General features: G+C 66.9%; 1 protein-coding gene across 4 annotated transcripts in view; it reads right to left on the bottom strand.

The window, feature by feature from the left end:
- Positions 1–360: 360 nt before the first annotated feature.
- Positions 361–16,131, bottom strand: part of PRDM15 (PR/SET domain 15) — a 64,044-nt gene continuing 48,273 nt past the window's right edge. For 2 of the 4 annotated variants that reach the window (XM_070073125.2, XM_070073126.2), the window contains exons 14-24: positions 13,577–13,708; positions 12,573–12,707; positions 12,250–12,413; positions 11,704–11,783; positions 10,349–10,468; positions 8,865–8,996; positions 7,657–7,740; positions 7,127–7,305; positions 5,025–5,105; positions 4,162–4,380; positions 361–2,622 (exon numbers count right to left, since the gene is read on the bottom strand). In XM_070073125.2, coding sequence (XP_069929226.1) covers positions 2,131–2,622; positions 4,162–4,380; positions 5,025–5,105; positions 7,127–7,305; positions 7,657–7,740; positions 8,865–8,996; positions 10,349–10,468; positions 11,704–11,783; positions 12,250–12,413; positions 12,573–12,707; positions 13,577–13,708 — 1,818 coding nt within the window. In that variant the 3' untranslated portion in view covers positions 361–2,130. The remainder of the gene's footprint in view (positions 2,623–4,161; positions 4,381–5,024; positions 5,106–7,126; positions 7,306–7,656; positions 7,741–8,864; positions 8,997–10,348; positions 10,469–11,703; positions 11,784–12,249; positions 12,414–12,572; positions 12,708–13,576; positions 13,709–16,131) is intronic. The other 2 variants (XM_070073127.2, XM_089330510.1) reach the window with 1 other exon arrangement.

Below are 16,131 nucleotides of genomic sequence, written 5' to 3'. Positions count from 1 at the left end.
GCACAGGCTTTCCTGAGAACGTGACATGCAGCGCTGTTCCCAGGGCACCGCGTTCTGCCTGCAAGACGCACGCCACGTTACGTGGCACACGGCCCACGGCTCCCTAGCTCACCGGTGAGCATACAGGCTTCTGGTTAACTCCGGGTTACCGAGGGGGACTCCCAGGACCCGGCGGCCACGGTGGCGCCATCTGCTCCCCTCCCTTACGGCGGCTACAGCAAAGCCACGCTTCCCGCAGCGAGCGATCCCACACCACGCGGCCACATCAGCCGAGTCGCCGCTTTCTCCTGATATCCGGGTTTCCACACGCGGACGGACAGCAGCCGCTGCAGAGAACCTGAGGCCACGGCACCCCGGAACTCAGAAGTCTGGCTTTTATTGGAATTCTCACAAGGCTGATGTTTGAGCAGTGGGGACACCAGGGCCGCCCCAGCTCCGCCGGGGACTCCGAGCACACCGACGCGGGCTGCAGCCCTGCCCCCTCCTTGTTTAAAAAAATAAAACCGCGACTTCAAAGGCCTTTGTTTCGCAGGGAAGAGGAGCGAGGGATCGGTGCAGTGGACGCTCAGCCACAGGCCCAGGCCCGTCTGCATCGTCCCCCGGGTCGTCTGTCCTTTACGCACTGCAAATGCATAAAGAAATCGGTTTTGATTAAAAAAAGACAAAAAAAACACAACCATCTCAGGTGCCTGGATCTCGTGCCAATTCCATGGTGTCTGGACCACGTGAGCTGAGAACGGGGTCCGCATTCCAGCTCCAGTTCATGTGATGAGATTATTATGTAAAAGCAGTTAATTATTTACATAAATAACATAAAAATAATTATCATAAATTAAAACGTCAAAGGATCTCCCCGTGTTAATGTGAGGTGGCCTTGGGGGTGTGTGGAGCGGGGGAGGGGGACCCCGCCTCGCGCCGGGTGGGCGGGGAGCTCTCCTTGGCTCACGCATTGCACAAAATGGGTTCTGGCCCTGGCTTCCCCCGCCGCTGTGGCGCGGCCTCCCAGGAAGCAGCATGGGGCCAGACTACAGCACGGCTTTAAAAAAAAACCCAGAGAGGCAAAGTCAAACCTGTCCCCGGGCCTCCGGGCTGCCCGCGGCCGGGCGTGGGAGGCTGTGGCTGGCGCCCCGTGACCCCTGGACGGCCCGCGGGCAGCCCGGACGTGTCCCCACACCGGCCGGGCACTTGCTGGCCAGCTCCCTCGCTTACCGGGGGCACTGGAGGCTTCTCTGTGGGAACTTCACCACGTTTATGGTGCGCACCAAATCCAGCGTCTCTTAGCCCCGGCTTTCTGTGAAACTGCAGAGCCCTGGCACTGCCCGCCCCTGGACTCAGCCCCGGGCAGGAGACCACGGTCCCTGTCAGAGACACCCACACTTCTGCACTGTAACCACGGCTTCGGGAACCAGGCCTGGGAGACACCGCAGCCTGGGCAAGCGGGAACCCCTCGCTTCCGGACGTCGTGGCTGACGCTCAGCCACCGCACGCCCAGCCGGCTCGCTCCTGGCACCGGCCGTGGACTGATGGACTTCGTCACGCTGCCGGGTCTCGTGTGTTGGAAATCAAGCCTCTCCTTAAAAAAAATAGAAGCTATATGAAGACGGATTCACGGATATTTCACGCCTGAGCCGGTGGCGTCACGTGACCCCTCGCCCGGCTGGGGGTCACACGCTGTCACGTCACGGTTTGCTCACGTCGCCGTCCGTGCTTTGTAACAAACTGGACTGGGCCGGTATTTCAAAGAAGAGGACAAACTCTGACTTTGCTCGCTCGCTGCTGACGGAGGCCAGACGGGGTAGAGGGCGTTCTGTGGCCACACGGGCACCGGGCTTCGCGGGACTCAGTGCCTGGCCTCGGGGACCCGGGCTTCTCCCGCAGCCCCGGGTCCACCCACCCGGCAGCTGCGTGGGGGCAGGGGGTGCGCTCGGCCCGGGCCGCAGCAGCTTGGTAAGGCATAGCGTGGAGGCGGCTCAGGTCTGACACCCGCCCGCCCGCCGGGGCCCGGGGCCTGAGCGCTCGGACCAGCACGGCTGCCCGGGGCGACTCTGCACCTGCCGGCCGAGCCCGGCTTCCTCACAAGGTCCCCGCGCGTGCCGCCCAGCAGAGGGCGCTCTCTGTGGCTCTAACCCCTCAGTAGCTGAACATCTGTGGCGGCTGCTCGGGCTGCACCTGCGCCGGGGCCGCCTGCGGCTGGGGGGCCGGCGGGGGAGGTGGCGGCGGCGGGTTCTGCAGGACGTCGGCCTGGGGCACTGCCCGCCATGTGAGCGGGTGCTGGTCGCCCAGCTGGCTCCCCAGGGGTGTGATGGAGTTGACCAGCGTGGTCAGGTTGATGAAGTGAGCCACGGACTGCGGGTTCGCGGTTTCCGGCTGCGGGTGGAGCTGGACGTCACTCTGCCGGTTATGCAGCATGGCCGAGCCGCTGACCGTGTCAAAGGTCACGGTGAGGATGGAGTTGTCCAGCTGTAGCTGGCGCTCGGGGGTGGTGAGGTGCCCCACGGCCACCGGCTGCAGGTTGGTGAACTGAGTCCCGGCTGCGGTGGTGATGGGCGTCACGGTGATGTTGGTGAGGCCCACGGAGCTGGACGGCGCCGTCACACTGGGGTCACCGAGGGTCACCACCACCTGGACAGTCACACACAGAGAGGGGTCAGGGAACGGCCTCGCCGCCTGGCACGTGCTGTCAGGGGCCACGGTGTGCCCACGCCCGGCCCGGGGAGGAGACTCCAGGCGGAGGAGGAAGCCAAGGAAAGCCGGTCCCAGGAAAACGAGCGCAGGAGAGGCGCGAGGCGGAGCAGCGGCCACGAGGCAGACGCAGGCAGCAGGGGAGGGGGCGGCCGAGCTGCACCTCCCGCCGGCCGCCGGCCAAGCCTGGAACAGCGCAGCCCTGGAGCCGCAGCGCCCCCGTGCGGGAGGGGCACAGACCCAGCTGATGCGCCCGCGGCCGGCGGGGCCACAAAGACCAGCGCGGGAGGCGAGCAGGCCGACTCAGCACGCGGCCCCGCAGACACGCGAGCCAGACAGAGGACTCCACGCAGGGAGCCCCGGGGGCCACGCCCGTCCCGCGCCTCCCTCCGCCCCTCTGGGGGGGCCCTGGGTTGGCAGGGTCCGGCTCTCCCTGCAGCGGTAAAGGAACACGGTGGGCAGCCACTGGCGGAGGTGACCTGCCACACGGGACTCGTCCATGTATGCTGCACTCCCACGAGAAACCCACGAGCGTGTGATGTGTGCACAGAGGGGCTGGTGGCGAGGGGGGGCAGCCCCTTGTAAAAGCGACCTGGTGCCTATTCACGTGTGTGTGTGCACAGGTTTGGGTACACATGTCTGTGTGTGCACTGTGTGTAGTGCACGCTCATATGTGTGCATGCACGCATATTTGTGTGCACATGTCCACACACACAAATGTCATGTGTGCACACATGTATTTGTGAGCATTGTCAGGTGTGTTGTGCGCATGCACGCACGTGCTTGTATGTGCACATTTTTATGTGCATGTATGTGCCATGTGTGCACATGTGTTTGTGTGCACATGTGTTTGTGTGCCGTGAGTGTGCACATCCGGCACAGTGGTCAGGACGCCCTGGAGACGCCGACATTCCATGTTGGAATGCCCGGGGTCCCCGCTGGCTGTCCTGACGCCGGCCTCGTGGGAGGCAGCAGGTGTCGGGCCCTCGTCACCCACGGGGGAGCTGAGGGCAGTGTTCACCTCTCGTCCTCGGCCTGGCCCGGTCCCGGCCGCTGCAGGCACTGGGGAGGGAACCGGCGGATGGAAGATCGCTCCCTGTCTCTTTATTTCTCCCTTTCAAATACATTTTCAAAAATTAAACAGACAGAGGTATCAGAAAATAAATACCCAGGGCGAGCACCATGGCACAGGCTAAGCTGCCACCTGCAAGGCCAGCGCCCCGGGGCGCAGGTTCAAGTCCCGGCTGCTCCACTCCCTATGCGGCTTCCTGCGAACGTGCCAACGGCAGCGCTGGGTCCCCAAGTGCCTGGGCCCCTGCCCTCGTGTGGGGAGCGAGACGGAGCCCAGGCTGCTATGGGCGTCTCTAGAGGGAACTCGTGGCGGACGGTCTCCCCTCTGTCACTGTGCCTCTCAAATAAATCAACACATCAGTAAGCAGCGGCCAGGCAGGCCACGCGGGAGCGGGACGGTCCACGCACCTGCTGGATGCTCTGCACGGCGGAGCTGGTCTCGTCGCCCACGCCGCCCACGCCGCCCGAGAACGCGGCCTCCTTCTCCGCGTACTCGCCAAACGCCGCGTCCTCCGGGCCCGGCGCCGCCGCCTCCTCCTCTGGCTTCTGCTTCCTCTTGTGGCCGCGCTTGGCGGCCTTGCCATGCTTCCCGTCGGCCACGTCCTCCGGCTCCAGCGTCAGCTCGGGCTGCAGGGGAATCTCCGTCAGGCCGCCAGACGCCCGGGGGTGGCCACGGCCACGGCCACAGCCGTGAGCTCGCTGCTTTCAGTTTTTAAATTATATGCAAGTCATACTTTCAACAGGGGTGTTTTGTGCTAAAATGAAAACATCTTTAAGTGGATTCTCTGGGGTCCGGCGCTGTGGCGCAGCGGGTGAAGCTGCTGCCTGTGGTGCCGGCACCCCATATGGACACTGGTTCGAGTCCTGGCTGCTCCACTTCCAATCCAGCTCTCTGTTAATGTGCCTGGGAGGGCAGTGGAAGATGACCCAAGTGCTTGGGCCCCTGCACCCACATGGGAGACCTGGAAGAAGCTCCTGGCTCCTGGTTCCTGCCTCCAGCCTGGCCATTGTGGCCATCTGGGGAGTGAACCAGCAGATGGAAGACCTCTCTCTCTCTCTCTCTCTCTCTCTCTCTCTCTCTCCCTCCCTCCCTCCCTCTGTAACTCTCCCTTTAAAATAATAAATAGATCTTTTTATAAAAGAAAAAAAAAAGCTGAATAAATAAATAAATGAAAATATCCCGCTAGGCAGTGTGGGTGTGGCCCCTGGGGTGCCCAAGAACCCACCCACGCGGCTCCCTCCCCCACCTCCCCCTGCCCGGCTCTGCTCACCTGCACGATGCCGATGGAGGAGGCGTCGATGGTGGTGGTCTCGGGGAGGTGGTCCAGATCATCGATCCGCACTGCCAGGACCTGGGGCGGGGGCGGGGGGCAGGCAGTGAGCAGGGTGCACCTGCCGGAGGGCCACCCTCCAGACACGAGTGTACCCCTGTCCATGGACCTCGTCCCCCTCCCAGGGGCCCGTGGACTGTCCTGCTGAGGACTGGCTCGGGAGTTTGGCTTCCTGAGTCCCTGCACGCGTGGTGCTGTCATCCTGCATCTGTCTTGGTACCAACTCATGCCCCTCACCTACAGGTGCAGGTGTCTCCCTCCGCTGTGGCCCACCCCGGAAGGGCTCGGAGGGGCACCTCCCGCGGGTGCACAGCAGGGAGCCTGTCTCAGAGTCGTCCAGCGGGACCCCCCTCCAGCTGCGGGCACACTCGAGCACTTTGTCACCCAGCAGGGAGGCACCGCTGCAGCGTGTTGGGACGGCGCCGCCCACAGCTCGGCCAGCCTCCTTCCGTCTCGGCAACGCCACGTGGGAGCTGATGGCCGCGAGCTGTGGGGCGGCTTCTCGGGGCCCACATTGGGAAGGACAGCAAGGCACAGCCTGGGCGTGCGGAAGCAGACAGACCCACGCACGGGGCTCCGAGGACGCCAAGTGCGGCTGAGGCCCAGGACCCAAGATGCCCTGGACGGCTATTACTCTTGACGTTATCAGTTTGTGTCTGCTAACAGCTTACTCATACTTTGTGGCTTGTCCTCTGCTGGTAGTTATTTATTTAACGTTACGTATTCGAGAGGCAGCGACAGAGAGACGGAGACAAGAGACAGATGGAGACAGACAGATGGGGACAGACAGGGGCAGACAGATGGAGAGCGCTCCCACGTGCTGGGTCTCCCTCAAGGTGCCGTCTGTGGCGAGGGGGCCTGAGCTGGGACCCGGGCACTCCCTCCAGGGGCTGTCCCGGCACACGACCACCGCCATCGCTGTCATCATCCCCAGAGTCAAAGGCCGGGTGGGGTTGGGACCCCGGCACCCAGACGCGGGATGTGGGCATGCGCACACGTGTCCGCGAGTTTTCTGACTATGGAGGTTCTAGGCGCACGCGCGGTAGAATCCACGAGTCCTTTTGCTGGCTTTAGGGTGGGCTGCTGCTGCTGCCCTGTTTCTCTGTGACGCCAGCTTCCTGTCCCTGGTCCCCTCCCAGGAGGAGCCTTGGGGAACACCGGGCTCCACCGGCTCCCTCGGTCCTCGGCGCTGCCCAAGGCGCACGTGGAGGCCCCTCGCTTTGTGCGCCAGCTGCTTCAGTGGGCAGGACGGGGCCAGGGCACGGCCGCGCGCCCACCGTGCCTTGACTGCGGGTGGGTGTGACTCAGGACCCGGGGACGGGAGCCTGGGGCTCCTCCACCCCTTCCCCCTCAGTGCCTCCTGTGGGCAGCCACAGCCACTCAGAGACACGGGGCCCCGAGCCAGACCGGCGAGCCGGGGCAGAGGGCGTCCGAACGGTGGAAGCAGACACAAGACCCTCACACTTCTACCACCACCACCACCATCATCATCCCCATCACCACCACCACCATCACCATCACCACCACCACCACCACCACCACCACCACCACCACCACCACCATCACCACCACCACCATCACCATCATTATCATCCCCATCACCACCACCACCATCACCACCACCACCACCACCACCACCACCATCATCACCACCACCACCACCATCATTATCATCCCCATCACCACCACCACCATCACTACCACCAACACCACCATCACTACCACCACCACCACAATCATAACCATCACCACCACCATCACCACCACATCATCACCACCACCATCACCACCATCACCACCACCATCACCACCATCACCACCACCATCACCACCACCATCACCACCAGCACCACCACCATCACCACCACCACCATCACCACCACCGGCACCACCAGCACCACCACCGGCACCAGCACCACCACTGCCACTACCATCACCAACACCACCATCACCACCATCACCACCATCACCATCACCACCACCACCAGCACCGCCACCATCACCCCTGGCCGGGTGCGGGGCAGGGAGGGCCGCAGACCTACCTCGGGGTGCTTGCGCCGCATGTGCCGGCTCATGGAGGCCCGCGTGGACACCTTGGTCCCGCACAGCTGGCAGCTCTGCGCCTCCACCTTGTCGTGCGTGAGCTGCACGTGTTTCTGCAGCATGTACTCCGTGACGTACTTCTTGTCACACACGGAGCACGTCCACTGCTTGCCCACTTCTCACGGTGCAGGCGCGCGGGGAGGCAAGGAGAGGCCCAGGTCAGCCCCAGGCGCCCTGGATGGCACGGGCTGAGGCGTCCCGTGACAGCTGCCCGCCGGGTCCGAGCTTGGGCCCAGGGCGGCACCAACACCGACACCGACACGGACACGAGTGAGTGGCCGCCAACCCTTGGGGGCCCCGCCCCTCACTGCACCATGGAGGCAGTATCTACAAATCCAAGGACGGACACTGGCGAGTGCGGGCTACTCCAGAGGGCAGGGGCCGCCATCGGGCCGGGGCAGCCCGGCTACTCTGGCAAAGCGCTCCCACCGCCGCCCGCCCGCCCGGGCCGCGCCGGTGCCTCACCTACCGGTGTGGATGAGCTTGTGGGTCTCCATGGTGTTCCTCTCGCTGAAGGTCTTCCCACACAGCTCGCACATGAAGTCTTTAATCCCTGCAGGAGAGCAGCTCCGTCTCACACGCGTGCTACCTGCGTCCCGCCGCTGCCACGCGCAAGCAGCTCCGTCTCACACGCGTGCTACCTGCGTCCCGCCGCTGCCACGCGCAAGCAGCTCCGTCTCACACGCGTGCTACCTGCGTCCCGCCGCTGCCACGCGCGAGCAGCTCCGTCTCACATGCGTGCTACCTGCGTCCCGCCGCTGCCACGCGTGAGCAGCTCCGTCTCACACGCGTGCTACCTGCGTCCCACTGCTGCCACGCGTGAGCAGCTCTGGAGGCCCTGGGGAAGTCGGCTGCCAGTCACCACCCACGCCCGCCCCAACCACAGCCACGCCTCAACCACGGCCACGCCTCAACCACGGTCACGCCTCAACACAGCGCCGCGTCGGAGCGGGGGAAGACGGCGGAAGGTTCTGGACGTGGGGTCTACACCTCGGTGCCCCGGGAGCACGCGGGAGACACAGCGGCAGACGCTGGGGCACGGCCGAGTCACACAGCAAGTGCGCGCGGCGCCACGCAGGCTAGACAGCCACGGAGACACGCGCACTCGCCCCAACTCTCGGGAGCCCGTGTGGACAGCGTGCTCAGCACGGACAGTGTGGGCAGCATGGACAGTGTAGACAGCATGGACAGTGTGGACAGTATGGACAGTGTGGACAGTGGCCCCGGCTCACCCGTGTGGCGCTTGTAGTGCTTGAGCATGTGGACAGCATGGGCAGCACAGTGTGGACAGCATGGACAGTGTGGACAGTGGACCGCGTGGCCCCAGGGCCCAGGCTCACCCGTGTGGCGCTTGTAGTGCTTGAGCGTGTGGACGTGTGGACAGTGGACAGTGGAAGGTGGACAATGCACAGTGAACAGGGGGACAGTGCACAGTGTGGACAGTGGACAGTGCACAGTGGACAGAGTGGACAGTGTGGACACTGCACAGTGGACAGTGCACGGGTGGACAGTGGACAGTGGTCAGTGTAGACAGTGCACAGGTAGACAGTGCACAGTGCACAGTGTGGACAGTGCACAGGTGGACAGTGCACAGTGTGGACAGTGTGGACAGTGCACAGTGTGGACAGTGCACAGTGGTCAGTGCACAGTGGACAGGTGGCCCGGGGCCCGGCTCACCCGTGTGGCGCTTGTAGTGCTTCAGCATGTTGACCTTCTGCGCGAACTTGCGGTGGCACTCCTTGCACTCGTACTCCTTGATGCCCTTGTGCAGCTTCATGTGGTGCCGCAGCGCGTGCTTGGTCTTCATGCCTGGGGACGCGGGCAGGCGCCGGTCGGCCGGGCCCGGAGCTGCTGCCCCCGCACCCTGGAGAGCCCCGCGGCCATCCGGGTGGCGGCTGGCGGTGAGCTTCCGGCCTGACCATCGTGACCCAACTGGACGGCGGCGGAGGCGGCCCGGGCAGCCAAGGTCCCTCCAAGGGGACGCCGCGTGCTTTCACAGCGACCCTGACCCCTGCTGCCTCTGGAGTTGACCCCAAAACCTCAGTGGCTCGGGCCAGAGGGAGGGGCGGCCCCGCCGCAGGCTTCGGATTAAAGGGTGGGGGTCTTAAAGGGCCAGGCAGGCCAGGGTGGTGAGCCGTGCGGTGCAGGTGGCCTGTGGCTACCCAAGGTGCTCCCGTGTGCTAGGGCAGAGTGCAGCCCCACGGCCACCGCTGGGCCCAGCCGAGAGGCAGGAGGCTGCTGGCTGAGGAGCTGGCTGGGGGCCAGGACGGGGTCTACACTGTGGCCTTGGCCTTCGCGTGGGGATGAGAAGTCTGACCACAGCTCTGCCCTCAGCAAGTGGGCGGCTCCCGTCCAACAGCCCACAGCCGGGACGCCAGGCCCAGGAGACGGCCCCAAGGCCAGCGGCCAGCAGGAGAGTGCTGCGCTGGGCCAGCAGGGGGCGCCCGAGCGCCGCGGTGGAACGCGGGGTCACCTCGCTGTGCGGGACCATGGTCCCCTGCCGGAGTGCGGTTTTACCTTGGTCACTTCTGATCTTTCCACTACAACACCACCCGTGCGCACAGGCGGGAGCCTCGGGTCAGCGTGGGATCCGGTGTCCCCCGCACTGGCCCTGGCTCAGGAGCAGCCCCTGCACACAGCCTGCCGTGCGGCCCCAGCCGGCCGTCCTATGCCAAGGGCACCCGCCGCGGGGCCGCTGTCCCGGGCCCCACAACCGCGGGCGCTGCCGTAGCGGCGTCCAGGGGCTTCTGCGGGGCTTCCCAGCCTGTTTCCGGTCTAGACCTGCGCCTTGAGGGGCCCAGGCTGTGTGCGTCGCTGGGGAGGGGGCGCCGCTCGGAGGCCACAGCCCGCCCGTGCCCACCCGTGGCCCGCGCTGTCCCGCCTCTCCCTCCCTCCGGCGCTCTCCCTCCCCCGCTCTCCCGCCCGCCCCCGCGTGCACCTTTCCCGCACAGGTACTCGGTCGCCCATGGGATGTCTCCTCCCGGGGGGGGGGTCGGGGGGGGAAAGGGGCGCCCGCCCGCCCGCGCTGTCCCGCCCCCCACCCCCGCACCTTTCCCGCACTCGGCGCACAGGTACTCGGTCGCCCATGGGGTGTGTCCTCCCCGGGGGAGGGGGCGCCCGCCTGCCCGGCCGCTCTCCCGCCCCCCCCCCCCCCCCCGCACCTTTCCCGCACTCGGCGCACAGGTACTCCCGGATGTTGTCGTGCACGCGCATGTGTTCCTTCAGCATGTCCTTCCGGGCGAAGGACTTCCCGCACTGCTCACAGGCGTGGCTCTTCACACCTGGACGGAGACGCGGCGGCCGCTCAGCGCCCGGGACCCCCGGGCCCGCGGCCGCGCTGCCCCAGGCGCCCCCTCCCTCACCCGGGAGCCCACCTGTGTGGATGAGCTTGTGGCACACCCGGGACCCCCAGGCCCACGGCCCCCAGGCGCCCCCTCCCTCACCCGGGAGCCCACCTGTGTGGATGAGCTGTGGTGCACCCGGGACCCCCAGGCCCACGGCCCCCAGGCGCCCCCTCCCTCACCCGGGAGCCCACCTGTGTGGATGAGCTTGTGGCGTGCCCGGGACCCCCAGGACCCCCAGGCCCCCAGGCGCCCCCTCCCTCACCCGGGAGCCCACCTGTGTGGATGAGCTGTGGCACGCCCAGGACCCCCAGGCCCGCGGCCCCCAGGCGCCCCCCCCACACCCGGGAGCCCACCTGTGTGGATGAGCTTGTGGTGTGCCCAGGACCCCCAGGCCCACGGCCCCCAGGCGCCCCCTCCCACACCCGGGAGCCCACCTGTGTGGATGAGCTTGTGGTGTGCCCAGGACCCCCAGGCCCACGGCCCCCAGGCGCCCCCTCCCACACCCGGGAGCCCACCTGTGTGGATGAGCTTGTGGTGTGCCCAGGACCCCCAGGCCCGCGGCCCCCAGGCGCCCCCTCCCTCACCCGGGAGCCCACCTGTGTGGATGAGCTGTGGCATACCCGGGACCCCCAGGCCCGCGGCCCCCAGGCGCCCCCTCCCTCACCCGGGAGCGCACCTGTGCGGATGAGCTTGTGGCGTGCCCGGGACCCCCAGGCCCACGGCCCCCAGGCGCCCCCTCCCACACCCGGGAGCCCACCTGTGTGGATGAGCTGTGGTGCACCCGGGACCCCCAGGCGCCCCCTCCCTCACCCGGAGCCCATCTGTGTGGATGAGCTGTGGCACCCCCCGGCCCCCAGGCGCCCCCTCCCTCACCCGGGAGTGCACCTGTGTGGATGAGCTTGTGGCACGCCCAGGACCCCCAGGCCCCCGGCCCCCAGGCGCCCCCTCCCTCACCCGGGAGCCCACCTGTGTGGATGAGCTGTGGCACACCCGGGACCCCCAGGCCCCCGGCCCCCCGGCGCCCCCTCCCTCACCCGGAGCCCACCTGTGTGGATGAGCTGTGGCACACCCGGGACCCCCAGGCGCCCCCTCCCTCACCCGGAGCCCACCTGTGTGGATGAGCTGTGGCACCCCCCGGCCCCCAGGCACCCCCTCCCTCACCCAGAGCGCACCTGTGTGGATGAGCTTGTGGCGCTCCAGGTTCCCGATGCTGTTGAAGATCCGCCCGCAGATCTCGCAGGGGTGGATGTACCTGGAGGCCGAGCGCTGGGTCAGCTGCAGCCCCCACGGCCCCCGACGGCCGCGGGCTTCCACTCTGCCCAGGTGCCGCGGTCCCACGGCCCAGCCCCTCAGACACGACTGCGCCTCCAACCGGGGGAGGAGCGGCCCGTGTCCTTACAGAGGGCGGGGGCACCGGCACACGGGGACGCCCATGAGACACGGGCGGGGGGGCCTTGGTGGGGAGCAGCCTGCCGCACCCCAGCTTCAGAGCCGCAGAGCCTGTTCTGAGCTCCTCCGTCATGGCCACCCAGGCCGCTACCCCAGCCTCCAGCCCCCTCCAGCAGCCCCCAGGGCTCCGGCCGGGCCCCGGGGGACACGGCTCTGCTCGTCCTGCAGGCCGGCTGCATCCAGGCTGCCTTTCCGTCACCCAGCGCCTGGCCCTGGGGCTGCGGGGGCGGGCAGCGCCCGGCACACCCCCCCCCCCCGCCCCGGCTCACTTCTGCACGTTGGGGTCGGGCAGGTTCTCGCGGTGGATGACCATGTGGGCGTGGTAGGTGGCCTTCAGCGCGAAGCGCCGGTTGCAGATGCTGCAGCCGTGGCCTTTCTCCTTGTGCACCTCCATGATGTGCCTCAGGTACTCCTTGCCCCGGCCGAAGGTGAGCTGCGGGGGCGGCAGGCCGCTGGCACCCTGCACTGGGCCCCCGGCATCCCTGCCCCGCGAGGGAGGGCTGGCCTCGCAGGAGACCCGACCCCCTCCAGGGCGGCTGAGGGCACAGGCGGGGACGGGGAGCCCGCCTCGCGCCCCAGCCCCCGGGGCTACCTGACAGCGCTTGCAGCTGTACTTGTGGGGCTCGGAGGCCGCGCTGCCGTCCGAGTTGCCGTCGCTCTCCTCCGAGGAGATGCCGATCTTGCCGATGAACTCCTCCCGCTGGTGGTCGTCCATCAGGGCGATGTCCTGGGAAACACGGCGTCTGCTTTCCAACACGGAGCGCACAGGGCCGTGCCCTGGCCCCCAGGGAGCCCCGCGCAGCCCCAGGAGGTGCAGCCTTCCCGGGACAGGCACCGGCCAGCGCGGGGCTCCCCGCCTGCTCCCCGGAGCCCCCTCCTCCCCCTGCGTCTGGTGAACGCCTGCGGGAGAGGGAGCAAGGGCCAAGCCGACAGCCACTGCGGGCTGCAGCTGTGCCCAAGGTCTGTGGCCCCCAAAATCCATGGCTTCCAGTGATCTCCTCCAAGGTGACGGAACCGGAGGGGGGCCTTTGGCAGGTGACTAGAGGCCAGGGAGGTGGAGCCTCACGAACAGGGTAAGCGCCCCGACGAGGCAGGCCACAGGCCTTGTGTACGGAGGGTGCGGCCGCTGCTTCGGTTACACCTGCAGCCCTGATTGGAGCGCCAGCTCGAGTCCCGGCTGCTCCACTTCTGATGCGGCTCCCTGCTAATGCACTGGGGAGGGCAGCAGAAGGCGGCCCGAGTGCTTGGACCCCTGTAACCGCCAGGACGGAGCTCGGGCTCCCTGTTTCAGCCTGGCCCCGCCCCAGCGGTTGCAGGCTTTTGGGGAGTGAACCAGCAGATGGAAGACCTCTCTCTCTGTCTTCCCCCCGGTCCTGAAACTCTGCCTTTCAAATAAATAATCTTTAAAAAGAAAAGGCCACCCCCCTCTCTGAGAACGCCTTCGTCCCGCCATCCACGGTGAGAGCCCGGCCTCTGTCACCCAACAAACTCCCCCGTCATGGCTTCTGCCGGCGCCGCGGAGCCCGCCCCCAGAACTGCGTGCAGCGGAAGGCAGGTTTCGGAGCCCGGCCCGGGGAGCAAGCTGGGCGCGCGCACCTTGAAGTGGACGTGGATGTGGTCCCTGAGCACGTCCACACGGAAGAACTTGCGCCCGCAGATCTCGCAGGTGTACTTCTTGTCGCCGTGCGTCAGCAGGTGCTTGTTCATGTTGCTCCGGCAGGAGAAGACCTGCGGGTGGCGGCGGGCGGCTGAGGGCCCGCAGGCCCCACGGGGAGGACCGCGGCGGGCGGCTGAGGGCCCGCAGGCCCCACGGGGAGGATCGCGGCGGGCGGCTGAGGGCCTGCAGGCCCCATGGGGAGGACCGTGGCGGGCGGGTGCTGGACCTACAGGCCCCACGGGGAGGACCGCGGCGGGCAGCTGAGGGCCTGCAGGCCCCACGGGGAGGACTGCGGTGGGCAGGTGCCGGACCTACAGGCCCCACGGGGAGGACCGCGGCGGGCGGGTGCTGGACCTACAGGCCCCACGGGGAGGACCACAGCAGGCGACTGAGGGCCTGCAGGCCCCACAGGGAGGACCGCGGTGGGCGGGTGCTGGACCTACAGGCCCCACGGGGAGGACCGCGGTGGGCGGCTGAGGGCCTGCAGGCCCCACGGGGAGGACTGCGGCGGGCGGCTGAGGGCCTGCAGGTCCCACAGGGAGGACTGCGGCGGGCGGGTGCTGGACCTACAGGCCCCACGGGGAGGACCGAGGCGGGCGGCTGAGGGCCTGCAGGCCCCACGGGGAGGACCGCGGCGGGCGGCTGAGGGCCTGCAGGCCCCATGGGGAGGACTGCGGTGGGCAGGTGCCGGACCTACAGGCCCCACGGGGAGGACCGAGGCGGGCGACTGAGGGCCTGCAGGCCCCACAGGGAGGACTGCGGCGGGCGGGTGCCGGACCTGGCATCCGCACAACATGCAATGGAGCCGACCGAATCATCACCGTCTACACCTATGGTCACGAGGTCACAGGCAAGGCACACGAGTGCGTTTCCAAACTTGGTTTAAGCAGAGTAATCTCTCTCACTCCACTTCCCTTTTAGGTTCCCAGATGGAATGAGCCACCTTCTGGGCCTCACTAAAAATGGCCGCTTGGCCCGACTCTTTTTAGCTCGCTGGAATGTCTCACGAGGACACGGCCTCTCGAGCGGCCAGCCGCGCACGGAAGCAGTCGCAATCTCAGGGAGCCGCTGTCAAGTTACGCCTCGGCCTGGGGGTGGTGTCTCAGGCACGCTCACGTCCACACCGCCCGTTTCCTGCTGTTTCCAGCCCAGCAGGACGGCTGCACTGGGGCCGGAGACTCATCCGTGGCACCCTCGTCCCCCGGGGGTCACTTGGCTGGGGCTGGGATACCGAGGCTCCTAAGAGACACGTGGCCCCCGTGCCTACCAGGGTGGCAGCTCAGAGCACTGCCAAGATGCCCCCCGTCTCCGAGGCCTCCCCGTGGGTGGCCTTCCCCAGCGGCCAGGAAACCCAGGTCCAGGCCGCCTGCCGCTCACCTGCCTGGCCAGCTGCTCACAGAGAGAACACAAGATGCCGAGGGACAGAAGGTTAACGTGTTCTTGGACAGCTCTAGCCCAGACCGCCCAATGACACAGGCCAGCAGCGCGGTGGCCACTGTGGAGGGATGCAGGGCTGGAGGCTGGCTGGACAGGAGGGAGGGTGGGCAGCTCTGAGAGGCTCGGGGTCTGCAGGTGCCGGCCACAGCAGAGCCCCCACCTGTCACCTCTTTCCACGGTTTCAGTGGCCTGAGGTCAAGCATGGTCCAAAGAGAGACCGTATGTAAAATTCCATGAGCGAGTGACCTTGCAGTATGCGCAGATGTGAGCGACATGATGAGCTCCCGGCCCGAGCACTGTATCCACACCGTGTCCGCTACCCGCCCGTTAGTTACTTAGTAGCCACCTCATCATCAGACTGCAGACACGTGGCACACACAGGCTTCCCCGGGATCCCCTCCTCTGCGGGGGGTTCCGTGCTGTGTCTTCACAGGGCAGGCCCCGCCCGGGATGAGAAGCGGTTGGCAAGACCGCAGAACCCGGTTATTAACACACGGGTTATTTCACCACCTGCCTCCACCTCCAGAGAGCTCGCCCAGGGCCACAGTGAAACACGTTCACACGCCAGTCTGGGGGAGGGGCAGCTCTGTGCACAGGGTCCCCCAGCGGTGCTCCCCGGGGACCGGAGGTCACGGGCAGGACGAAAGGGACACGCAGCACAGAGCACAGGCTGCGTCCACCTCGCCAGCCCCGCACCCTCCCCACTGCAGCCCTGCAGCTCAAGGTTAGAGGCCTGTGTGGGCCTCCAGGCTGTGCTGCTGGCCCACGGCTTCCGGCACACTCTGTGGTTGGGAAACAAGCCAGGAAATTCCATGGGAAAACACGGGATTCCACTTCCTCCCGGGCCACCTGTCCATGCAGGGTCCACACTCCTGGAGCGGAGGTGCCTGGTGTGGCGGTGGCACATCTGGCAATGTCGCCTGCCAGCAGTGGCTCCAGGGGCCACCTGCGTGCCAGGCAGGGCCGGGCTCAGAGATGCGTGCGGCCTCTCTCTCGGAGCACGTGGCCTGGCTCGGCGGGGACCCACATTCTCACCCTCAGAGCTGAGTCTAAGGAC

The sequence above is a fragment of the Oryctolagus cuniculus genome, chromosome 4 (genome assembly GCF_051225735.1).
Source record: "Oryctolagus cuniculus isolate XC-2025 breed Fujian yellow rabbit chromosome 4, ASM5122573v1, whole genome shotgun sequence".
Classification (NCBI taxonomy): Eukaryota; Metazoa; Chordata; class Mammalia; order Lagomorpha; family Leporidae; genus Oryctolagus; species Oryctolagus cuniculus.
This window is presented reverse-complemented; position numbering and strand designations above follow the sequence as displayed.